The sequence below is a fragment of the Cnephaeus nilssonii genome (assembly GCF_951640355.1).
Source record: "Cnephaeus nilssonii genome assembly, chromosome: 10".
NCBI classification, from domain to species: Eukaryota; Metazoa; Chordata; class Mammalia; order Chiroptera; family Vespertilionidae; genus Cnephaeus; species Cnephaeus nilssonii.
This window is the reverse complement of record NC_137081.1, coordinates 9,011,320-9,038,175: the sequence shown is the minus strand read 5'-3', so window position 1 is coordinate 9,038,175 and position 26,856 is coordinate 9,011,320. Positions and strand designations below refer to the sequence as shown.

The following is a 26,856-nucleotide window of genomic DNA, read 5'->3' as shown; positions in this document are numbered from 1 at the left end:
ATGTTCATAGCAGCACAATGCACCATAGCTAAGATTTGGAAACAGCCTAAGTGGCCATCAGCAGATGAGTGGATTAGAAAATGGTGGCACATCTACACAATGGAATACTACGCTGCTATCAAAAAGAAAGAACTCTTACCATTTGCAACAGCATGGATGGACATGGAGAGCATTATGCTAAGCGAAATAAGCCAGTCGGAGAAAGATAAGTATCACATGATCTCACCCATTTGTGGAATATAATCAACAACATAAACTGATGAACAAAAATAGAACCAGAGACATAGAAGCATCGAACAGACTGTCCAACCTATGAGGGAAGGGAGGGGGTGAGGAGATAAGAGATCAACCAAAGGACTTGTATGCATGCATATGAGCATAACCAATGGACACAGACAGTGGTGGGGGGGCGGTGAGGCCATGTGCTGGTGGGGTGGGAACGGCTGGGGAGAGGTCAATGGGGGAAAAAGGAGACATATGTAATACCTTAAACAATAAAGAATTAAAAAAAGGAATAGGCACAAAAATATAATCCCAGAGAATGACTGGGAGGTCCAAAGACTGAGTAATAAGTAACAGGAGTACAGGAAAGGGAACAAAGATTGCCAGAGTACCAGCTCTTAACCACTGTGCCAAAGGTTCCTTTAAAAAAGCCGCTGGCCCCCAATACAACCCACATTGTTGACATAATGAGTAAGTTCTGTGGGACTCTGCACTCCTATAGCAGTTTTTCTCAAAGTTTGGTACTAGGACATCTGCCCCAGAATTACCTAAAACATTTGTTAAAAATGCAGACTTCTGGGCCTACCCTGTCAGTTGTCAGATACTCTGCTTTCCCATCTAGGCAGAATAGAATTGGACTAGTGATTTGAATATACAATAAGCTATGTTCATTGGTCTCAAATGAGTAAGAATTATTACTCTTACTACACTACTAAGTGATCTTTAAAATACAGTTATAAAAACCAAATTCAAGAGAGCCTGAAAGGTTAACCTAACCCCTCAGCCAAGTCATCTGATTACACAAAACAGAAGTAATACAGAACCTGACACCTAAGTAATTACGGACCAAGTATTCTGAAAGTATGAAAGAATGAAGGGTGAGAAAACTGGCCAGCGCAGGAGACTTCTACAATCTTAAAGGTGTTCACATATATTAAATGATTTGAAAACAAAACTAAACAAGTTAGCTTGATATACAACAAGATAACCACTGCAAAAGTATTTATTATACACTAGAGGCCCAGTGCACGAAATTCGTGCACAGGGGTGTGTGTCCCTCAGCCCAGCCTGCACCCTCTCCAATCTGGGACCCCTCAAGGGATGTCTGACTGCCCATTTAGGCCCAATCCCAGTAGGATCGGGCCTAAATGGGCAGTTAGACATCCCTCTCACAATCCAGGACTGCTGGCTCCCAACTGCTCGCCTGCCTACCTTCCTGATTCCCCCTAACCACTTCTGCCTGCCAGCCTGATCACCCCCTAACCACTCCCCTGCCAGCCTGATTGATGCCTAACTGCTCCCCGGCCAGCCTGTTTGCCCCTAACTGCCCTCCCCTGCAGGCCTGGCACCCCCGCAACTGCCCTCCCCTGCAGGCCTGGGTCCCTCCCAACTGCCCTTCCCTGCAGGCCTGGTTCCCCCAACTTCCCTCCTCTGCCAGCCTGGTCACCCCTAACTGCCCTCCCCTGCAGGCCTGGTCCCTCCCAACTGCCCTCCCCTGCTGGCCATCTTGTGGAGTCCATCTTGTGTCCACATGGGGGCAGGATCTTTGACCACATAGGGGCAGCCATCTTGTGTGTTGGAGTGATGGTCAATTTGCATATTACTCTTTTATTAGATAGGATTTTATTGGTTAAAAGGTTAACAGCTATTGTTTAGTTAAATCTATTACGTTGAAAAAGGTGAATGAGCAGGAATATAAGTTATAGAATAACAAAAAAGATTTTAAATTTTATAATACAATTTAATACTACAAAATAGCTGTATTATGCACATATATAAACAAAAATGGATAAATCAATACTCCATGAAAAGGCAGAAAATGAAAAAAACTTCATGTATTTCCTCTTCTAATTATATCCCTGGTTTGACTCATTATGGTTTCAGAATTCAGAAAAACCAGAATTCATAAATTCACCTTATCTTCTCATTTTGCTGCAAAGTAGAAAAAAAGGGAAAATTAATAACAACACAAAACAAATGCTTTTGCTGTGAAGTATGGAGAAAATTGCTGTATCATACTGGTGGCATGTTAAGATTTGCCATATACCTGAAACTCTCTGCGAGAGTGGGAATTATAAATAAAATGTAAGAAATATTAATTAACAGATTTTATACATTACATGTTTTACTCTAAGCTCCTTTTAACTACAAACTTTAGCATATATGAAAATGTATAACTTTAAAACAATTAAACACATGCTGATGTACGTACCACCTGTTAAATATTACCACACCCAGACTCCTCCAGTGCGCCCATTTCTGATCACAGCCCGCTAATCCCCCACAAAGTCACCATTCTCCTACATTGTGTTAATCACTCCCTTGCTTTTCTTTACAGTTTTAACCAGCTGTATATTACACTCCTAAAATGTATATTGTTTGGCTTTAATCTATGTGTGATCTTTATGTCATTCTGTAGGTGCTTTTCTATAACCTTTATCACTAAATACCTTGACTTATTTTCAAGCGTCTCCTTTATTGAAGCATTAAACATTCTTATTGGATATTCTCTATCTGATTCTGCTATCAGTTGCTTTTGCTAGTCTCTTGTTCCCTTGTGAGTGCCGTGTTCTTTGCTGTGAGCTGCTGTTTCATTTCCCTTGCAGCTTTATCTGTGGAAAATGTCCTGTGCACTGAGATGAAGGAGGGCTCCTCTAAAAAATATTTGCATTTACTTCTAATAGACAACAGGGGGCACTACAAGGCAGGGGCTAATACTAAATCCTCAGCTTGATGCTTTGTGTGACTTCCAGATATTGTGAATTATAGCTGCTATACATGAGGGTCTGGTTTTGGTTATGAATTCTTAGAACATTTTTTGCTCCTCAATTCAGTACCAGAATTATTTCCTGGAGCTTAAAAAAGGCTGGTGGGAAGGTTATTTTTAGTTTGTTCTTTTATTTGAAAGTAGCTCAACTTTACTAAGGGAGATCCACTATTAGACTCTTCATTTTAGCTAAATCCTAGAATCTGCCTTCTGTCCCCAGCCCCATAAAGCTGTGAATCCAATGCTTAGGCAAAACGCCTTCAGGCAAAAGCCAGTTTCTGGCTCCACTAACATTTCTGGCTTCGTCCCTAATCCGAGCTTTCTCACTTCTCTAATAGATACATTCAAGGAGTATTTTGTTTGTCTGTTTTGTTTTAATATTTTGTCCAGTAATTCTACTTTAGAGGGTTGATCTATTAACCTAGTATATAATGTTGCAAGAAGTGGAGTTATATTATTTATTTATATGATTTTTAGATGAAATATGTAACACATGGTCCCAAATTAGAAGGTATAAGGGGTAGAAGGTTTCTTTCCCTCCTCTGTACCCCTCTTCAGAGCCAATAAGATACCCTTATTTGGGGTAATTAGATAGAACCTAATTAATTCTTTCAAAAGAACTGCCATGGGGATGTTCTATTGACCATGTGCTGGTTACTGTTTTAAAATACCTGTCAAAGCCATCATGTGTTTCATTTCATAAAAGAAGCAAGCACTAAGAGTGTAAAGAGCCTGGCCCAAATGGCTCAGTGGTTGAGTGTCGACCTATGAACCAGGAGGTCAGGGATCAATTCCCAGTCAGGGCTCAATTCCCAGTCAGGGCACATGCCCAAGTTGTAAGTTTAATCCCCAGTGTGGGGAATGCAGGAGGCAGCCGATCAATGATTCTCTCTCATTGTTGATGTTTCTATCACTCTCTCCCTCTCCCTTCCTCTCCGAAATAAATAAGAATACATAAAAATAAAACAGTGTAAAGAAAAATTTAAGAATATATCCTAAATATCATCAGGTTCTATAAAATAGGCTACTTCATTAATCTTTTTTGAAAATGAAATTGTGAATAAAACACATATTAAAGACGTTTGAACCTTTTTGAGATAATCAAAAAATTGGCTCTGAGATAACAGGAATTATTGATAATTTTGTTAGATGTGATCATTTTTGTCTAGTTTTGTTAAAAATTTTAAGAAGTTCTTACTTTTTAGAGATATACACAGAAGTGTATATATCTTTATTTGCTTGAAAAATACAGTAACAAAAAAAGACAGATGAAGTAAATATGGTAAAGTATTAATAACTGGTGAACCTCAGGGATGGGTAAATGGGGAAGTAACTATTTCTCTTCACTGAGATATGTTTGAAGTTTAAAAAAAGAGTATTATTCTTTGAGGCCAAAGGACACATAAACCACTTTGAAAACCACTTCTAGGGAAGAAGGTAGAAAATAAATTAAGGGGAGTAACAAATATGTAAACAGTGGTTTGTAAATTATAGGCAACATTTTATAAAAACTGTTCAAAGAATAAAAGAAGACATTTCTTCAAATCTTACTCAGATTATACTGTGATTGTTAAATGTCAATAATATATACTTTATTGATATTCAGAAGTGTTCAAATACTAATTCAGGAAGGGATTTTTGAAAGAGTATATATTTTATAGTATCACACTAAAATCATGTTAACTTCACTGAAATACTTACTCTCTGAGACTTGGCTCTTTCAAATTGAGAGGAGTGCACCTTCTTCGTTTTGGCAGCTCTAAAGTAAGATCTTCTGACTTGTTTTCAGATGTAGCAGTGTTATTTGAAACAAAGTTGGTATTTGTCAAGTCCTGTAGTGTTCTGCCACCTGAAAAGAATATTATTTTCACAAATATTTATAACACTTAGAAATATGAAAATAGAGATGGGCTATTTAGTGGTTTGCAAAGAATCACTGATAGCAAATTTTTAAACTTAACAATAATCAAGTTGTAATTTTAATTATAATAGTAGCACCACAATTATTCGTAAATCAGTTTTAATTCAGAAATCACTTATAGGCTGAGAAAAATTCTTCATGGTTCAGCTCTGTTCACAGAATCACACAAATTACTACACTCATTCACATTTGCCTTTCATTGGCCGCTCTGTGCAAGGCACCATGAAGAAGAGAGATGAAAGATGGCTCACGGCCTCTGACATGTCTGTAACTCTGCACCTTCGCTTCAGTGTTCCTTTTACCTGGAATAGCCTCACCCATCAAAGCCTGGGTCCTCACCCTCCTAACAGCATTGTTTACAATAGCCATGGAAACAACCTCAGTGTCCACGGATAGATGAATGGATAGAATTGTGGTCCATAAATAAAATGGAATATTATTCAGCCAGATAAAAAAATAGGAAAGCCTACCATTGGTGACACACAGATGGGCCTTAAAGACATAATGCTAAGTGGAATAAGTCAAACAGAGAAAAACAAATATTGTATGATCTCACTTATGTGGAATCTTAAAAACAAAACCCAGACTCATAGCAAGAGGTCAGACTGGTGGTTAGGAGCCAGCGGAGAGGTAGGGAGGGTGGGAAATAGGCAGCAGGTGGTCAAACGTCTAGTTATCAGGTAAGCAAGTGCTAGGGATGTAATGTACAATGTGATAGAGTTAACACTGCTGTGTGATATGTACGACAGTTGTTAAGTGAGTAAACCCTTAGAGTTCTCATAACACGGAGAAAAATTCCTTTTCTCTCCTTTCTTTTCAATGTATCTCTATGAGAAGATGGATGTTAGTTGCATCTGTGGTAATCATTTCACAATATGTATAAATCAAACCATCATGCTGTATACTTTAAACTTATACAGTGATATATGTCAATTATTCCTTAATAAAACTAGAAAAAAAATCCCTATGCTCCACACACATGAAGTAAAATGTTAGGCTCCCAGTAGAAAATTTTAATTGATATGGGAATGTCTAATGTTACAAAATTCTAATAATAAAGGAACATCCATAGAATTCAATGTTAAGGGAGAAATGTGAGGTAAGTAATGTTTTATAGAGTATGATTTTAAGAAAAAAAACCCATAGATTCAAGTCTGCATGCATATGCCAGAATGTTGACTGTAGTTCTGGGTGATTGTTTTTCCTACTATTTTCTGATTCTCTACTTTCAATTTTCTGCAGTAACTGTTACTTTAATAACTGGGAGAAAATTAAAAGTAAATCTTAAGGTAAAAATCCTATCTATCCTTTAGGGCCTCAAATGCCACCTATTTCATGCCTTTGCCAGTTCCTTTAGTCAAAAGTACTCCCCATTATATCCCTTAGCATAATATGTGTGCTTCTAGTAAAGCAGTTACCACTGCATTTGTAACTTTTACATATATGTATTCTGAGGAAAGTTGGTACTATTTTTATTTCTCTAAAACACATAGAATAATGCTTTAATCACACTAAATATGTTATCAAAATCCCATGCTAAACAATCTTGCAATTGTTATTGATAAAATCAATCCAGCACAATTCCTTGTAGTATATATGTAAAACACACAATTTCCTTCAAACGTATGAAACAGGAAATTATCTGCCTAATGGTATTACCAGACAACTCTGTGTGAAAGGCCAATCTGTTTTTCAGGTCATAAATGTCCAAGACATTCTCACCAATATCTTTCCAAAGTACTAAGCTTTCTTTAAATTCTTGGAGCAATCTAGTTTTTAAATTCCATAAAAATACTTTAACAGTTAAGTGGGAAAAAATAGACGTTAAAACTTGGTCACTTCCGGCACCGACCTACCTGCTCCTGATTTCTGTGTTCTCTGGGGGACTTGAACCGTCGTCCCTGTCATCTCCTCCTGCACATCATCACTTACTGCACAGACTGGTGAGCTCTCCAGGACATTTCTTTTAATCAAATTTTTACTAGAAGAAATACACAAATGTCTTGCACCCTCATGAACACTGTTATGGGAAGGATCTTGTACGTTAGGTGAATATATCTGAGATAAAGAATTAAACATCTTTGTATAAAAGTCTGGCTTAGTTTTCCCATTTTCCAAATTTTGTTCATCAGCTTGTTCAGACCCAACTGGCAGTCTCTGACTGGTGTCAGATATGACGTGCATTACTTCATGGCTATCCGGAGAAGGATCTATTAAAGTCTTCCTTTTCTTTGATTTGGATGTCATTTTACTTCTTCTCTTGACCAGGCACTCTCCTTTCATCACTTCTGCAAAGGGGATATCACTTTTTTTATTAAAAGTTGTGCTTTGCTTCGGATTCTTATGTGGTCCCATTTGGTTACCAGAATCAGAATCTGCTTCATTAGCAACATGTTTTAAATCTGATTCTAGGGAGAGAGTTGTCTGTGAAGAATCTGTTAACTGAAAAATAGATTTGTTTTTACTTTTTGCCAAAATGTTCGTCTTGCCTGATGATTCTTTTCCGGGCTTTTTAACTTGTTTGTAAGGATTTGAAGTTTGCTCACAATTTTCCTTTTCATTACTATTGATTTCCATACAATATCCACTGATAATATCCTGGCATTCCAGTCTCTGTTTAGATTCATTTACTTTAAAGTTGAGATCTTTTGTACAGCTTTCTTGGCCATGCACATCTTCATCATTACCCATATATAACTGGTGCACTTCAGAAATGATTTCTGTCTTCCGATTCACTTTCTGCCTTTTTATTTTTGAAACATTTTGTTGAGCAGGTTGTATATCAGTCACATACCTTTGCAAATCCAACATATTCAGAGTGTCATAATCATATAAATTTCCATTATCTTTGGTAGAAAGATAAGCTGCTTGAAATTCATTTGTGACTTCTGGGCTTACAGAAATAGTTTCTTTATCCTTTCGGGTTGGGGAAAAGAAGTTACCATTTTCTGAGTCATGCACACCTTTGTTATTAAACTCACTTATTTGGTTCGCTTCTAAAATTATTTCTGTCTTCCGACTTCCTTTATCTTTAAGCCTCTTATTTATTTTGGATCCATTTGGCTTTGCAGGTGGCATCTCAGTAGCCTGCTTTTTCTCCCAGCAAAGGTTTCCAGTCTCATAACAGAGGTTCCGATAACCTCTGGGAGAAGCATCAACTATCTGAAAATCATTTGAGTCCTCCAGGTTTAAAGGAGTGATTTTATATTTTTGGGGTAGAGAAAATAGGTTATCCTTTTCTGGGTCATGCGTAACTTTGTTATCATTCTCATGTACTAGGTTTTCTGAAATTATTTCTGTCTTCCGACATACCTTTTTCCTAAGCTTGTCTATTTTTGATTCATTTTGACAAGCAGTTTGCATATCATTGGCATGCTTTTTCACCTCCAAAATATTCTGAGTCTCATAATTAGACAGGTTTCTATCAACTTTGGTAGAAAGGGCAGGTGTTTGAAAATCACTTGGGTCGTCTAGGTTTTCAGGGATGATTTCTTTATCCTTCTGGGTTAGGCAAAAATGATTACCATTTTCTGGGCAATACACATTTTTGTCCTTACATAAATGATTCAATTCTGATATCATTACTGTCTTCCGGTTTACTCTCTGCCTGAGATTATTAGCTTTTGATTTATTTTGCTGGACAGGAAATGCTTCGGTGACCAGCTTTTGTAAATCCAACACATTCTGGGGTTCATTGTTGGTGTGAAGAGCAGGTTTTTGAAACTCATTTGAAACTTCTAGGTTTCCAGAGATGATTTCTTTATCTGCTTGGGTGTGGATGGAAAAGTTGCCCTTTTCTAGGCAATGCACATCTTGATTATCCCCATATATTTGGTTCATTTCAGAAATTATTTCTGTCTTCCGATTTACTTTCTGCCTAAGCTTCTTAATTATTTTTGATTCATGTTCCTGAGCAGATTGTGCATCAGTCACATGCTTTTTCAAATCCAACATATTTTGTGTCTCATAATCACATAAATTTCCATTATGTTGGGTGGCAAGGTCAGCTGTTTGAAATTCATTTGTGATTTCTAGGTTTTCAGAAATGGTTTCTTGATCCTTTTGATTTAGGAGTAAGTGACCTTTTTCTAACTTATGAGTCACAAATGTCTGCCTAGAAGCTTTATTTTTATCATAAGCTAGAGATGTCAGACATATGTCAAGTTTACTCTCCTGCTGGAATTTATCTGAATTTTGGGAAGAGTATGTTTCTTCTTCCTCATTTGTAACATGTAGTCTTTTCTTCTTCTTCTTCCCATTCTCTGTACTTTGTCTGTCATCTTGATCAAAGTCATTATGAAGAGTTATGGTCTTCCGTTTGTTCAACTGAGTCAGCTGTTCAGTACTGAAGATAGAATTTGGATCTTCTGAATTCCCACTGTCATTCAGGCCAACAGCTCTTTTTTCTGGTTCACTTTCAATCTTTTCCTCAACATTCATTTCTGAACTATTTTTAATTTGTCTCTTTGATCTTTCTCTCTTTTTTTCAGAGCTTGAATCTTTCACTTTCCTGAAAGTTTTGATTCCACAGTCATTTGGTTTATTATTTCTTTTATTTTTAGTGCCTTTTGAAACTGTAACAATTTGGCTTACTACTTCAGTAGCAGTTAAATCCATGTCAGTATCATACACAGTTTTCTGCCCCTGAATGTCATCATTACCCTGAACTTGATTCATGCACTCTGCAGTAGGTTCACTTGCAGACTCAGATGAGTCAGGAAGGCACTGTATGTTTCTTTGCATTTTAATATTCTTTTCATTAGTCTGATCATTTATGTTATTATTCCCATTTAATTCTGGGCTTGAAATCCCTTCTTGATTTACATCTGTCACACAAGGATTGTCTGGACAAGGATTATTTGATTCCAGAAATGATGCAAGCTTTTTCCTTTTAGTTACATTATTAAAAGATGGTATCTCCTTTTTGTGACTGATAGGCTGGGAATTTTCCATCTCACTCATCAGAGAACTCTTGGAACTTTGTTCATAGTGGGAATAGTTTTCTATAGAATAATGGGAAACAAAATTCAGAAATAAGTAATGACAGGTTTATAATTTTAAACAAATTAGATTAGAAATCAAGCTGTTTTACAGAGAGGATTTCTAACCATGTGTTCTGTTCAACTACTTATACAGTATCTATGCTGATAAAAAAAATAAAGTAGAAATGATGAGAATAGTCCTAAGTCACATTTTACATATGTATCAATGGAGAATATATACTGAGAATTCACTCTGCCTTGACTCCAACAGTTGAGTGGAGTATAGCCAACAGTAGAGTCATTAATATATATTTCTAAAGTGGAGGGGGCCAGCAAATGACCCCAAATAACAGTGATAACTCTGATGAGAACTACTATCAGAAGACTATCAGCAGACAGCTAGTTCCTATAAATTATATATGGAATGTACACATATAAATTTTTAGAAGGGAAAAATAATTCTAAGGTCTAAATTCAATATATCAATTGGAAAATCTATGGCAAATACATAAGCCAGATTACACCACACAATTATTTTGAAATACCATCTAAATAAAATGTCATCATTTTCTCTTCCTCAACCATTATGCACGCTCAAGTTTTTGCTTTACTATTAATTGGTTATGATCTTGTAAAAGTCACTACACCCATCTAGGCCCCCAATTTTCATATTTATGAACAGGAGAAAATGAAAACAATATGTGAATCTAATATGGTATCTTTCTATTCATAAGCTAAGATGCCAAGGAAAGCTCTTTAGGCTGGCTCATTTCTAAATACTGCTTCCAGAGTAACAGTATCAGGCCACTGTGGAGCTGACATTTGTCAGCATACTGACTTTTAAATGAAAATTTTCATCGGCATTTTAAAATAGTAGAAGTTAGCAAGTCTGTAACATAAGAGATTTAACTTAACAGTTTATATACCATGAATATCAAGAAGAAAATGTGATGAGTATAACTATTTAATACTGATACTCAAAATGAATTTTAAAAAAATCTCACCTTTAGGAAGTATACAAATAGAAGAAATCTGTTCTGAGTCATGTAAACCGCACACATTTTGATTGTTTTCTTTAAGACGTAACTCCAAATTATACTGAGCTGATAAAGATTGTCTTGTTGATACCGAAGTAGGAACATCAGATGATGTCTTTGATATAAAATTGTTTTCACATTGTATTTTCTCTCTATCTTCATCATCATCATCATCATTTGAAGTTACTGGAACCCTAAAAGCAAGTGGGAATGAATGAAAAGTTTTGCATTTTACAAAAATTAAAAAATTACATAGACAGTTCTTTCTATAATCTATTTATTTAAGAACCAACCACAACCCCTCCCCCATCCCTCTGGGCACCTTTTTGTGTTCAATGAAGATAAGTATAGGTAGGAAGTAGGTAGTATCTAATAGTATAGAACTTGAAGTAAACAAGAATGCTTATCTTCTTAACCCTAGTGGCACCAAAAAGAGATAACTGATATAATCACTGGTTGGGCTATTAGGGTAATAATAATGAAATAAATAAAGTCCAGACATACTTTTAAACACCTGTAGATAATATTTATAGTTTTCCTTAAATTAATTATATGGAATACCCAAAACTCTTCCTCTGGTTTCAGACAAGTACAATTGTATAAAAAGTTATGTGTGAGATGAAGTTAGCTATTTCCAAAAACATCCATGTAAACTGAAGCCATATTCCTACAGTACTTAAATCTATGGGAGTGGGAGGGACACAGAAATCCACAGAAATATATTGTTAAACTGACCTTTTTGAATTCAACGAACGAAGAGTAACATCAAAGGAAGTGGGAGGGGGAGCCAGCAAATTAACCCAAGTAAGTGATATTACCTAGTTTGGGTCTATTATAAATAGTGCTGCTCTTTATATGCCTTTTGAAATGTATACACACATTTCTATTGGGTATGTACCTAGTAGAAGCCCTGGGTTTACATACAGTTTGTGGCTTTAGGAGAAAGTTACAACATTCTTATTGTGTTCCCATTATTTAACATGCTTGCTCTTGAGTTTTGTAGATTTTCCTTATCAGATTAAAGAAGTTAATAAGAAGTTCCCTTGTACTCCTAGTTTGCTGAAAGGTTTTTCGTAAATGGCTGTTGAATTTTATCAAATGCCTTTTCTGTCACTATTGAAAAGATACTATTCTCTCTTTTTTTCCTATTAATGTGATGAATTTTTTAATCCCAATCAAATATCTATGTGTACACATGCCTTATGTAAATTGACAAGTTGACTCTAAAATGCACATGGAAATGCCGAGGGCCAAGAACAGCCAAGAGAATATTCATGATCAAAAACATATATAAATGCAATGGAGATTCACACCTTCAAATAACCAAGGCTTAGAACAGTGAGTTCAGAAACAGATACATACACATCAGGTCACCTGACTTATGAAACAGATGATAGACTGCAATGAGGTGGAAAAAAGATGGTCTTTACTAAATAAATGGTGCAGGTTAGTATAATCTCCATATGAAAGAAAGAAATTATGAGTCTTCCTTAATTATACCCCAAATTCTAGGTAGACTGAAGATCTAAATGTGAAAGGGAAAATAATAGAGCTTAAAAAACAACACATCATGGCCTTCCAATTAGTAAAGAGTTTCTTAAAAGGACACGGAAAGTAGTAACCATAGGGAAAGGGGGATTAATAAATACAACTTAGTTATTGAATGAGGGTAAGTTTCTTCAGAGCCCTTAAGATACAATCTGAGCAAGACTCTACAAACCATCTCTTTCCTACCTTAGTAGGCAACTATAGGTTGATAAAACCCAAACATTATATAACACATACAAAATTATTGTGTTATATACAAATCTAAGTACTCTGAATCAATGTAATTGAAACTCATGTAACTAAAGGTCCATCTGTGCCTCTTTCTTCTCTAGAATCTATGGAAAAGCTGAATTATTATTTCAAAATATAAAACTAAATTTTATTATATTATGTCTTCAATTTCTTTTGCTGGTACAATTTTAACAAGTATTTCATTATTAATTTTTAAATTGTTTTCTATGTTTCAAGGAAGTGAACCAAATAAAAACTTTCAAAGTCCACTTAGAGGTGTGCAGGCTAATATTTAACCAAGTTTTGAAGGAATTACCTTGCAAATGGAAGACGCATCGACATGCACTGTTTACTAACCCGTTTATTCAGGCTGGCTGGGAGTGGAAAGGGACTCTGATGGAACTATTTTGGGGAAAAAAATACAGAAAATAAAAAAGAACAAAATTTCTAATCTCATTAAATCATGTTTGTTATTAAAGCACCAAATTATATAAGAATACCAATAGTAATGGAACAATTCTTGCATTAGTCTTTAATAGTTCAATGAGAATAATGTGATTAGGTTAAACATAGTTCATCTTTAATCATGTAATCCAAAGAGAATCACTACTAACATTTTGGCATATAACTTTCCAAACCTTCTTCTATGCATACGAATAGATACACAGTGTATAGCCACACATATATGATATCTCTACATATACAGTGTTTTGGATTCATGGTTGGATAAAGAGCCAACTTAACTGATACGTGGATTTTGACTGTGTGGGGGTTGGCACCCTTAACTCCACATTGTTCAGAGGTCACCTGTATATGAAATATGCTTATGTCTACATATTGGATTTTATAATATACTAGAGGCCGGGTGCACAAAATTCATGCACAGGGGGGCAGGTGTGCAAGGCTCACAAATTTCAAACTGATTCATTTGCCAACTCAAAAACCACGACTATAATCTCAACTGCTATCTTATTTTAATCCTCCTGAGTATTTACATATTTTCTTCTCTCATCCCTCCCAAAACTAATCCTAGAGTTTTGAGAATCTGGGAACTTGGGCAAAGGAGAAAACAACCAAGAAATCTGAAATCTCAGTTCATTACCTCAACCAAAACCAACAGTGCCCTTTTGTTTGTATTGGCCCAGCTCAAATGATCAGATCATGTGAATTATAAAGCACAAAATACAGGTGTCCTTACTGACTGTGACAAGTCCAAAGAGTAATTAAGTGTGCTCTTTCTTGGTGGCAGTGTCATTTACTCTACGCTTAAACGTTTGCATTTCCTTAAGCCTCTCTGTCTTACAGGCACACATGGTTGCATCCTACTCAGATTCGCCAGCTGGGACTGGGGAGTGTGTGTTTTTCCTACTGGTCCTCAGTGTTAGCTGTCAGCTGCACTAACCACTGCTTCCTTGCTGCATCTACTGCAGTGGAATGCAAGCTCCTGGCAAGAACAGCGCCCAGAGAGCATTCCGGACAGATGCGCGGTGTGCTTCAGCCAGGCACTGGGCTGGAAAGGTTCCTCTAACCACGAACACCCACTTTCAATCCCCAGGGCTGGCAGGGCGCAGGCTGGCTGGGTCCCCGCTAGAGGGGAAAGGGTTTTACACTCACTCTGCTAGGCTGCCCGACCTGAGGAACAATCTCTCAGCCAAACTCCTCCAACCCTGGTGGACAGGCTGTCCAAAGCTCTCGGGTGCTTAGAGAACACTGAGGTTCCCTCTCTGCGAAAGGGAGCGCAGGCTCCCGGCTGGAAGTCTGGGCACTGGACATAGACGGGGAAACAGGGGAATGGGGGTGCAGGAGGGAGCTAAATGCAGGAGGCAAAAGCAGCGCAGAAAGGAATGAAGTGCAGGAGAGAGTGGGGGTGCAGGGGAGAGTGGGGGGTCTCGGGAGCCGGCAGGGACGCGAGTGAGAGCCAGAGGCCGTAGGGAGCTTGGGGAAACGGGATGCTGGAACTGGTGGGTGCAGAAAGGGGTGCGCTTACAGGCACTGGTGGGCGCCCGGGAGGCGCTGGCTGGGGGATCTGCAGTGGACTCCCCAGAGCCTCTGAACTGTGGGTGCGAGGAGGATGCAGGGAGTTGGGGCGCGGGGGTTAGGGGGAGACAGCTAAGGGCGTGCCTTTGCCCGGACTGGCTGCAAGAGTCTGACGTGAGGCTCCGGAGGTTGGCTTGGGGGAGTGGGAGCGGGTGGGGTGGGTATTGGGTGCCTGGGCTGTGGGCTCAGCCACTCAGAAACATGCTGAGGTCCCGGCAGCTGTTCCAGCAGCAGAGACAACGTGCAGTTCGCGCAGGGAAGGCGTCTGGCATCCATGCTCCGCACCACGGCTGCCCTGACCTGGCCGTGACCCTCTGTGGGCCCAGCTGCCCCCACCTCTGGGATGTTCCCCCAACGCAGCCCAACCCCCCCCACATCCCCCGCCCCCAGCCTCCGCAGCTTGGCATGGGCGAGGGGAGCTCGCCCTGGGCGCCTCGGAGCCTGCAACCTGTCATCAGCCATGCCATCAGGGCTATCAGGTTCCACTGAGCTGTCTAATCCTGTGTTACTTTTAATCAAAATTAAATTTTACGTAAAAATTACAATAACCAATTATACTAAATGATATTCTATTAGCCCATTAAAATTAATATTATCATTCCTTTGCACAAAGTTTAAGATATGAATCTCTAATCTTGATGCTACTTAACTAACCTCAACAATTCTCAGTAATGCTAAAAAAACTGCACTACTTACACACAATTCTACTTACCTCAGAAAAATTGCTCATTTCAATTGTGGTTATCAAACTATTGTTCAATTGTGCTTTTATTTCTATAAGCTTCTTATTCTGTATAAGTAAAAAAAAAAAAAAAGACCCCTTTTAAACAATTAAGATTTGGAGTTTATTAAATCATACATTTATGAATACAATGTAAGTTTATTAAATCATACATTTATGAATACAATTTAAGCTGAGAAGACTTAAAACAAATAACAGAGATAACATTGGACTAAAAATTGAGATTATATTGAGGTAGAAAGGTTACTATACTGTATAGTTCAAATAGGCACACATTTTGAATGCTTTTGAACTATCAGTCATAAATTTTTCTACAAACATTTTTCTATCTTCTTATAATGATACATTATATGGCAAGTAAACATAGTTTGTCAGTCACAGGAATTTAACCTTCAATTGTAGTAGGTCATTTTTCCATTTTTAAATTTATTGCTACTTATTTTATAGTTAGATCTATAGTTTCAGCCTAGCTAATCATTAGAACTTACTACCCTGTCTATGGACAGAGTTGCAAATTGGAAGGAAAAGCAAAGTCTACAATATTCATTCTATTTGGCTTAAAGTCAGTGAAACACTGGGGCTAGAGGAGAATACTAATACTCTAGGAACTCCTTTCCACTCACTGGAGGAATGTAGTAATGCACAAAGCTTTGCTTATGATAAGCAATCAAAGGTTAATCAAGGTGTTATGCTTGTGTGCAGAGCCACAAGTAAATATTTAGAATGTAGACTTAAGACACCTATTTTATTACAGTTTGCCCATGAGCAATGCATGCTCTTTCAATAATTTTTCATAATTGGAGGTTTGAAAAACATCTAGAGCTTCTATAGTAATATAGTTAAGATTTTTAGTTATAATTTAGAATTCAAACATAATAGTTTTCATACCAAATTATTTAGCTTTAGGCGAAGAAATGTGTTCTCAAAATTCAATTTTTCCACTTCTTTTTGCAATAACATCTTTTCAGTTGCCATTCTTCGAGAATTCTCTTTTTCTCTACTAAGAGCCTGAGCTAATGCCCTGTTGTTGTGCTTTAAAGATATTTTGAAAATAGAAGAATTATCTGTAAAAAAATTTTAATAATTAATATTGAACATATACCTTAACAAGTTTTCCTATTCCTTAGTAAAACTCTTTTAGACAAAAGGCATTTCACTTTATAAGTTTTAACTGAAGGTTGGAAAAGAAGAGAATGACAATGCAGATGTAGTTTTGAAAAAAGTACTTAGAGTTTGGAACTGAAGAAATAAAAGCCATCTAGGTGATGAATAAAAGGCATAATGAGAAAGTCAGAATGTCTGTGGATACAGAGTTAGGAATCAGAGGACTCTTCTACAGACACAGCCTTTTAGATAATTAGATCAGCCACAAACACTAAATGGTGATCCCTGCTGCCCTACCTTCCTTTTTGCCTCTGACGAGGAGGTAGAATGGAGAAGCTGATCCTGCAGCTCGAACTGGAGGTGTCCCATAGAAATTAGGGTGGCCAGTCTGCCAAAAATTTAAAGCCAGTTTCTATGGCTCCAGAATGGAACACATTAGTTAATGCTCCCAGAGTCCATTTTTCAAAACCTTGAGTGAAAGGGAGCATACTTACTACAATGTTGGATAATCAGCTACACCCTGTGGGATACTTACTACCACGTTGGATAGATCACCTAAACCCTGGGATACTCTACCTCCATCCCAAGTATCCTCCCTCGTATATGCGGGCATCTACTACAATCTAAACCGGACCCCTCTCTTTACAAGCACTATGTAAACATAATTTAAGTCAGAAATGCTTTCCGTTGTTAGGAAAGAAATTTAATTGTGAATTCCTTGGTAAATCTCACCTTAAATATAGTGTGTTCCCTGTGTACACTTGGAGGATAATCATATCTTCATAATTTTGATTTACATGCCACTGAATAAAAGTGTATATATGTAAAAATGTTTGTTAATAAATAATAATATTTTTTAAATACTCAGGGAAAGTCTGGGAATCTAAAAAACAGAGTCCAAAAAAGTACTTTATCTTTGGCACCGAGAAAGCAGTTTCCAACAGCCACCTCTGACATAGCAAACGGAAACACACTAGCACCAGCAGGACTCCACAGCTAAAGGAGAATACCTTTTCCTGTTGCAGGCCTCAAAGTCAGCACACTCCTTCTCAGCAGCGGGTGTGCAAAGGTCCTGCCAGAGAACAGGAAATAACCTCTACAGGAGGTGGTCTAACACAACACACGGCCCAGGACACCTGGGCAGGAGCAACATTATGACTTAAAGATACTCAGAAGGTTTGGCTGTTTCCCAGGCACACAGTTACCCTTGGCAGGTGCCTTCCCCACTCCTGCTAAGGTGGGTATGACCCACTGAGACAATTTTCAAAAGCATTAAAAATTTATCTTGGGGAGTTTTCCCCATTTCTTTCTTTTTCTTTTTTGCCCTTCTGACATCCTAATTCCAGAATCCATGAGACCCATCTCCAAAGGGCTCAGTGCCCTCCTAATGAGCTTTGGCTATGTAAGATCACCCACTACAGCAGCCTATGTGGGCCAACCCCTCTAGATTACCCATCAGCCAATTGCTACAGCATACCATAACGATCTACCACTTTTTAAAATATTTTCCAGGAATGGCACATTGGTATTTTCCTTGCCATGTAGGAGGTAGCTGCCTTAGGCTGCACCAAGCTTACTGCTGAAAATTCAGCTGTCACCACTGGGGGAAAATCATCATAACCATTCAACTAGTAGGAGTTAAAGGAAATAGAAAGGACTGAAAGGAAAAAAAAGTATCAATTCTCCAGGGAAAAGTAAAAATGTGAGTATATGTAAAACCAATGGCACTTACTTATTATTTTTGTTTTGATTTTGGAGGCAAGAGAAACATTCAACTTAGCGGTCTTTGACATTCTTCTGTCTTTCACATGCCTCTTAATTCCTGAGGGGAAAAGTGATCCCATTTCCGTTACTTGATAATCCATCACTGAAAAAAAAAAAAAAGGGAAGGAAATCATAGTATTGATTAATAAAAGAAAAAGAGTGATACATTCTAAAAAGTAACAATCATGACAAATGATATAATTTGTCTGTACATACATATCTATAAAACCCCTTGTATAAAACCGGAGAGTATGAATGTAATTAAAAATGGTTTAAAGTAGAATCCAAAAAAAAGATAAGTGACTGTTTTTCATTTAAATCTGTATTATTTTATCTTCATGCCAGTAGCTAGGCTAAGCTGGAGACAGAAAACAGGATATGGCTATATAAGAATGTATAATATGGAATGCATAATCTCATGTGGGTATAGGCACTTTTTGATACAATATACGAAGTGTAACCTTAGAGATGTGCACAGAAGAGAGGGGGTGTTGGGGGAGGAGGTGTTGGAGGAGTAGGCAGGGAATTTAAACTTGTCTATTTGTCTATTAGAGTTATGGTCTATTTGATTAACTAGAAGATATTCACATCATGTCAAGAATGATAGATATAACACACAATGGCACAGAAAGTGATTAACTCTGCCTGGTCCAAGGGAAAAGGACCTGAAAAGGTTTTATTTAGAAAATACAGTTGATATCGAGCCATCTACTTGGACAAGACCAACCTCCCAAGTCCCCCTCCCCTTCCCCAAGCCTCCTTGTCTCCACCTGCAGGATCTAGAAGAAACCCTGCCACCCCGACCTTCCTAACCCCCAATACTCAGCCTCTCCACCACTACCTACCTATGGAGGCCACAGGACTAATCTCACTATGCTCCGTAGGCCAATCACCACAAGAATCCCCACACTCCCAGGCCACTCTCATCACCCTCACCCCAGTCCCCCTCCAGTTCTGCACATCCCTCATTTGGTCCTGCAGGAGGGTGAAAAACGGTCCCCCAAAGATAATCTGTGTCATTCTAAACATGATGTGGAAAAGGGGTCTTTACAGTTGTGACTGAGGATCTTGTGATGGGAGATGACCCTGGATTATCCAGGTAGCCCTCCGGATGCCATCATTAGCATCCTCCCAGGAGAGGGGCAGAGGCTGGAGTGCTGTGGCCAGAAGCCAAGGCTGGCAGGCATACACCAGACCCCGAAAGCCGTGAGGGATGAACGCTCCCTTAGGGCCGCCCGAGGAGGGCAGCCCTGCAGACAGCTGGATTCCAGCCCCAGGACGCTCGGCTTGGCCTCCTGGCCTCCGGAACGGTGAGAACAGACATCCCTGTTGTCTTAAGCTTCCCAGCGGGTGGTCACGTGTTACAGCAGCCCCGGGGAATGAATAACGGTCTCCCTGTCTCACCCTTGTCCAACCTGCAGAGTCCTCTGCAACTCACAGCCCATCGAAACCTCCAGGCGTCCTCAAACTACGGCCCGCGGGCCACATGCGGGTGTTTGTGCTGTTTTGTTTTTTTACTTCAAAATAAGATATGTGCAGTGTGCATAGGAATTTGTTCATAGTTTTTTTAAAACTATAGTCCGGCCCTCCAACGGTCTGGGGGACAGTGAACTGGCCCCGTTTAAAAAGTTTGAGGACCCCTGTTAGCCTCAATCTCTTCCCTGAACATTACCTCGTTATTATTCCTCTGTGGCCCCTGTCTCTGATGTACAGATCTCAGCTGATCTCTACATCACAAACACTCCTTTCCACGCCCAGTGTTCCTGAATGGGACCCCTTATCCACAGAAGTCATCGTCCCAGTTCCCTGCGGAAACACTACCTGTCCCTCAAGCCCCAGTTCAAGTTCTCGGTCTTCCCAGGGTCCATCCCTCCCCCTGCAGCTAGCCTCCCTTCTCCACGGGCCCCAAGGAGCGGGCTCCTTAGAGAACTCAGGTGGGCAGCCTCTAGCGCTCCCTCAGCAGAGGGGTCATCGCTCTACACACTCCCACCATCACCGAGCAGAGCAGGCGCCAAGAGAGAAACAGATCCCTCCTGCAGGGAGCGGACCTTCCACCTGGCGGCTCGCCCCCCCGCCCCGCCCCAGCCGGGCGTTCAAATCCCGGGGACCAAAGGCAGCGATTTAGATGCAAACTAGGTGCCCCCCTAACCACCAGCCGGACGAAGGGGTGCAGGGGCCGCGGTTCTGAAAGCCAAGGCGGAGGGTGGGCGAGATGAGCGCGGGTCGCGGGGCTGGGCGGACCGAAGACGCCGGAGGACGATGCCGGGAGGTTCCGCCCGGGAAGGACGCGGATCCCGCCGCCATCAGGGACGGCCGTGCCGAAAGCCATCGGCCGCCGACTTACCGCTGCCTCAGAGTGAGGGGCACCACCCCGATCCCGGAGCTGCGCGCCGCGGCCGAGGCTCCGGTTTAAACCCCGCGGCCGTTGGCGGTTGCCACCTCAGCCAACCAGGTCCCGAGAAGCCGACGCGAAAGAGCGCCGGACCCGGAAGTGGGAGGCGGAAGGGGCGGGGCCTCGCGCGGGCCGGGAGGGGGCGTGGTCGGGCGCGCCTGCGGACCCAGCCTCGGGGAAGGGACGCCCCGCGGGCTGGATCCGGGTCCTGGCGCGGGCGTCCGGCGGGGGAAGAAGGAGGTAATCCTTCGACAAAATTACCTCCACCAGCCGGATGTCCCAAAGGCTTGGCCGCCGCCTCCAGCCCGCCGGGAAGTGTTGTTGTCCCTGACGCTGCTGCTGGGAGACTGCCCGCCCACCTCTTAGCATCGCTTGTGCTGCTTTGCCCTGTGATGCCCGCACTGTTCCTTTTCATTGAAAAGCTCCCCCATTTTCCCTTTAACTTTCTGAGGAAAAGCGGCAGTGACATTTCGTTGTAAATCCTGGATCTCATCAATATTTAGTTCTTGTACTAATGGTCTGTTTTAGCTAAATATTCAAGAATGGCATTTGCCATTATACTCAAACTACATATATTTGTAATATATGTCACAAATATTATATATGCATAATATATGAATATAACATATTCTATCTGTTATATATTGCATATGTTATATGTTTTATATATATACTATATATATAGTATGTTTTTTATATATATACTATATATAAAACATATATAGGCCTGGTGCATGAAAATTCAGTGTAAGGGGGTTGGTTCTCTCAGCCCAGCCTGCCCCCTCTCACAGTCCGGGAGCCCTCAGGGGCGGGAGGCGACCCCACGATCAGGGGAGGGCGATGCCCCATCACACCTCTGCTGCTGCCACTGCTGGCAGCACAAGCCTCAGCCGGCCCTGGTTACCTGAGCCTCGGGCAGCCCTGGGCGGCTGGAAAGCCTCCATCCAAGGCTTGCCTGCACCTCGGGCCGGCCCTGGGCAGCTGAGGGGACTGGGCGCCACCATCTTTAAGGGCATGGCAGTCAATTAGCATATTCCCTCCTTATTGGCTGTGGGTGCTGCCATCTTTGCAACAGTGTGAGGGTCAATTAGCATATTCCCTCTTTATTAGATAGGATGAGGTTTCCTCATCTGTAAAATGGAGGTTAATAATAGCATCTAATATACAATTATGATGGTTCTAATCAACAGACCCTTTTAAAAAATAAATATTTTTATTGATTTCAGAGAGGAAGGGAGAGGGAGATAGAAACATCAATGATGAGAAAGAGTCATTGATCAGCTGCCTCCTGCACGCCCCCTACTGGGGACCCCTGAACGGGAATTGAACCTTGACCTCCTGGTTCATAGGTTGATGTTCAACCACCAAGCCACAGCAGCCTGGCCAACAGACCCTTTTGTTCAAATATATTAATATTGCTTTCTTCCTGACTCATTTTGTGGCTACAACTCCATTAGCAAAACAAATAGAAAAAGGGAGACAGGGCAGTCAGAGGTAGGAGAGTTGTTAAAATTTTTATCAAGACATGAATACCAACATCTCTTTTTTAAAAAGTGCTGATTATCACCTGGCCGCTGTGGCTCAGTGGTTGAGCGTCGACTTGTGAACCAGGAGGTCACGGTTTGATTCCTGGTCAGGGCACATGCCCGGGTTGTGGGCTCGATCCCCAAGGGGGGACATGCGGCAGGCAGCCCATCGGTGATTCTCTCCCATCATTGATGTTTCTCTCTCTCCATCTCCCTTCCCCTCTGAAATCAATAAAAACTTATTTTTAAAAAAGTGCTGATTATCTTATCTCAAAGAAGTTGAGAGAATTTCATGAACCAAGGGCTTTTTAAATTACAAAAACTCTTGAAAATGTAAATTCTTATCGTATACAACCATAAACTTCAAAAGTATAATTAATTGGGCTATTTAATTTAACCTAATCTCAGCTTGCTTTCATTTGGGTCTTGGTATAATGGATAGAGGCAAGAGCCCTGGACTAGGGGTGAAGATGCAGTTATTTGTATCTTGAATACACATTATCGATATGTTCTTAGTTGCAAACTCCTTACCTATAAAATAAACCAATTAAATTAAATGAACTGACAGTTCTGTTGTGATACTCTCTGACACAAAGAACTGATTTTGCTTTTCTCCCTTCATTTTCCTTTATTCTTACACTCATTAGTTGCCTGGTTTCCTCTATCTAAAGGTAGCGTCTGGTGTATTAAAATTTGATTATCCTGACCCACACTCCCCACACTAATAAAGGAGTAGAGGGAAGGAAAGAGGAAGGCTAACGGCCAAACAGCACAACAGCAACAATCTCCTTTAACATCTCAGCATTACTAAAACAAAAATCATCCAGGAAATGTCTCCCCTGAATAGGAGCCAAATAGAAGACACACTGCAAATCAATAAACTAATAGAACAAAACAGAAATAGTGGACTTACATTTCATGAAACCATCTGATCTGATCATCTGTATTGGTCTGGCAAGTTGAGTTTCACCGAGTAACCCAGGCCGATAGACACAGAAAAGGACGATGGCTAGTTTAAAGCATTGCTGGAGAGGATAGAAATATAGGCTCTAAAACAAGCGAGAATGAGGGGGCCTTGGCAGCAGAGAAGGACTGAGCCACAGTCATGCTTCCAGTACGGCCGGTGTACAGAGCAAGAGGAGAGCAGACTTTTCCAACACCTTGTGACAATCCGATAGGGAGTCACCGTCAGCCATGACATTCACCAGTATGCTAAGTGGCAATATGCCCCAGGCCGAGCTGATGAGGGTAATGGGAATGCCCTTGGGAGGGGCCCGGAATGCCCCAAACCACAAGTCTGGGCACCCACATGAGTGGGGCCGCCGTCTGTCTTGGGCCCTAAGAACGCAGAGATCGGACAGTCCGACCCTGGAGCGTGGCTGTTGGCCTGGGTCATGCCCCGAGTCCAACAGGACCTCCACTCCATCCGACTCAGGCCGCCCCTGGCGCTGCCTGGCTTGAAGCTGACACCACCTCTCCATCCCCAGATGCACCCGTGACAGAAACTTCCTGCTGGTCATTTAAAAAATATCCTAGGAATCACTTTACATTAATTCATAGAAAATGACCTCATTCTTTTTTACAGATTCATTGTACTCCGTTGTATGTATGTGTCACCGTTTATTCACATACTCTCCTATTTATAGAAATGTATTTTTTCCCCCTCTGATATTTTGCATTTGCAAACAATACTACATCGATACTCCCTCCCCTGGGAACTGTCCTTTACACCACTTCACAATCGACATTCCCTTTTGCTTAGACCACTTTCCGCTTGCTAAGACCATTCATTATCCTTCCCCTCTGGACCTTCCCAGGATCCGGACCCACCCAGAGAATTCTCAGGCCAGAAAAAGCCCACCCAGAGTCCTTTAAAACCTCTGCCTCCCCATTCCTGGGTGCTGGCACCATTTCGGGGCTCAGCCCATTTGGTTTCCCAGATTACCTAATAAATGTATCATTCTTTACTTACCCCTTTTGGCCTCGTGTGTTCCTCCTTCAGCGACCCTAATCGTTATCATGGCAATTAGCTAGTTTATCAATATTAACAATGGGAAGAGAGCAAAGGGGAGGCCAGACGTTATAAGCATGGCCATGGGGGCAGCTTCACCAGGAAGCCACAGCTCACACTCCAGGTAACTACAGCCCACTCCCTGCAGATCACTGGGGAGGGGACGGCACCCAGGGGGAGATGGACACATGAGCAGCGAAGCTGGGGGAAGGAGGGATGGTGCTTGGCTGTCAGTCTAGCCTGGGGAAAAGATCATTGGCAAGAGCATGAAATCTTGGAAAGTTAAAATCTCCAAGTAAAGAGTTCGGTCTCCCTTGCCTGCCTGCTTGCTCTTAAGCTCTCTTGCTCCATGACCCGCACTTGCCCGCCTTGTGGCCTTAAGCACTGCGTGGGCCATGGCCCTGTGGACTCCACAGGCAGGATGCTGGGCTGGACGATACTGTAAAATGGAGCAGAAACTCTGGATACTGGTTTTTATTTTTTTAAAATGTATTTTTATTGATTTCAGAGAGGAAGGGAGAGGGAGAGAGAGATAGAAACTTCAATGATAAAAATGATTTATTTGCTGCCTCCTGCACGCCCCCTACTGGGGATCAAGCCTACAACCCAGGCCTGTGCCCTCGGTGGGAACGGAGCCTGGGACCCTTCAGTCCGCAGGCCAAGGCTCTATCCACGGAGCCACACCGGCTAGGGATTGATACTGGTTTTTGTTTTGGCCCCACTGCAGACAATATTGGACTTTTTCCCTGGCGGGATGGACAGAGATGGGACCTTGAAGGGGAACCCCCTTAATTTTACATAATCAATAAAGCTTTCCACAAAAACACGTCCACCCGTGGGGACCTCAGGAAATTGTTTTCCCCACAGCACCCCAAGCACTCCACTTCCACCCACAACACAATGTCTAACTTTGTCATACTTTTGGAGGTGCGCTATCAGAGTAGATTTAGTGTGAATTTCACTTGTAAGTGAATTTGAACATCTTTTCATATTTTTGAGAAATGTGTGAGAAATGTGTGTGTGTGAAGGGGAAAGTATTTTCTGGTTAGTAATTGATCTTTGCTTATTTTTTGTTGTTCAAAAGTGTGGTTTTTTTTTTTTAAGACATGGTCAAATTCAACAAATTTTATTTCTTATTGGATCTGAATTTTGAGTCATAGTTAGAAAGTCTTTTCCTATATCGGACGAAAGAGAAAATCATACATACTTTCTTCTAGTACTTACATGGTTTCATCTTTGACATTTTTATCCATGGCCCATTTGGAGTTTATTCCTGATTATAGTGTGGAACTTGGTTCTAATTTTATCTTTCTCCAAATATAAGCCAGTTGCCTTACCAATACTTATTAAATTGCCCATCTTTTCCCAAGTAATTTGAGATACTATGTTTATCACATATTATATTTTCATATGCGTTTAGACATATTTCTGAGACTTTCTATTTTATTCCACTGGTCTATTGGTCTATTCGCTCACCAGTTGCCATGAGTAGATAAACAAACCCGATTTATAGTGTATTTTAATGACGGGTAGGACTAGCTTCCCCTCATAAACTTTTCTTTTTCCTGTTTTCCTGGCTATTTTTGCATTTTTATTTTTCCATATGAATTTTAATGTCAACTTGTCTAGCTCCATAAAAATCTTGTTGGTATTTTTATTGGTATTTGTTAAATTTATAAATTACCTTAGAGAAAATGGATATATTTATGTTATGGAATATTTTTCCATTTGTTCAAGCCCATTTTTGTACTTTCAAGTTTTTCTCAATCTGAAACAACATTTTATCTTCGTTGTTACTATTGTATTCTCTATTTTCTGGGTATAAAGTATGTATATCCATAAGATCTATCTTATTAACCACTCTGTTGTACTAAAAGTGACATATTAAACTTTCCTACTACTAGTGTATTTCTATCAATGTGTCTTTAAATATCCTATGATTTTTTTTTGCTTTATACACGTCTTGCTGAATTATTTGGTGAACAGAATTTATAACTATTATATAATCATTGTGAATTGTAATATTAAACTATGTCATGGGTCAGGGACATTGTCATATTCAGTCCTTCACTCCCAGTGCTTAGTCCATAGCTAGTGGTCAATAATTATAGGTTGGATAAACCTTCCTTCTCTCACCCAACTATTAATATCTGAAGGGGTAGGTGGGTTTACCTCTCATTGTCTTATTCCCTTCTAAGATCCAGAGGAATTAGGAACCAATTATTATGGACTCGGGGAAAGTACCTTGAAAACAGGACTGTGTGTTTTTCTTCTTGAAATACCTAGCAGTCTTTTGCAGAATGCACGGTGAAGCTGGAAAATGAAAGAGAAAATGTAGTACACAAAGGCTTGGAAGAATGTCAGGTGTACAGAAATGCTCAATAAATGTTGCTCCTGCCTCAATTTTGCTTGCTCTAACGGGAATAAAAACATCGGGCTGTCTCCCATATGACACAAGAATGCTCCGTGTGAAAAAGCTTTGCAAACTCCAACTACTATCCGAATGGGCGTATCTAAGTGCAATATGTTAATACATCTCGGCACTGAGCAGCCCAGTTTGGAGGACACGCCC

General features: G+C 40.3%; 1 protein-coding gene across 2 annotated transcripts; it reads right to left on the bottom strand.

The window, feature by feature from the left end:
- Positions 1–1,820: 1,820 nt before the first annotated feature.
- On the bottom strand, positions 1,821–20,823 carry SGO2 (shugoshin 2). 2 transcript variants are annotated; one of them, XM_079782102.1, is made up of 9 exons: positions 20,700–20,823; positions 18,324–18,458; positions 16,376–16,551; positions 15,458–15,535; positions 13,025–13,110; positions 10,897–11,123; positions 6,767–9,913; positions 4,691–4,838; positions 1,824–2,154 (listed from the first exon to the last, which is right to left on the bottom strand). In XM_079782102.1, exons 2-9 carry the CDS (start codon positions 18,454–18,456, stop codon positions 2,139–2,141), a joined length of 4,011 nt encoding a protein of 1,336 aa, XP_079638228.1. In that variant the 5' UTR covers positions 18,457–18,458; positions 20,700–20,823; the 3' UTR covers positions 1,824–2,138. The 2 variants fall into 2 exon arrangements, with proteins under 2 accessions (XP_079638229.1, XP_079638228.1); XM_079782103.1 differs by lacking the exons at positions 16,376–16,551; positions 20,700–20,823 and having other exon boundaries at positions 1,821–2,154; positions 18,324–18,435.
- Positions 20,824–26,856: the final 6,033 nt, after the last annotated feature.

Bases quoted from the DNA above. Each gene is read 5' to 3' on its own strand.
- SGO2 (XM_079782102.1), bottom strand. From the start codon at position 18,456: ATGGATTATCAAGTAACGGAAATGGGATCACTTTTCCCCTCAGGAATT. The intron at 11,124-13,024 runs GTAATTCCTTCA...ACTTGCTTTTAG, and splicing joins ATGCGTCTTCCATTTGCAAG to GGTTCCAGTAACTTCAAATG. The intron at 9,914-10,896 runs GTGAGATTTTTT...ATTATTCTATAG, and splicing joins TATTTGTATACTTCCTAAAG to AAAACTATTCCCACTATGAA.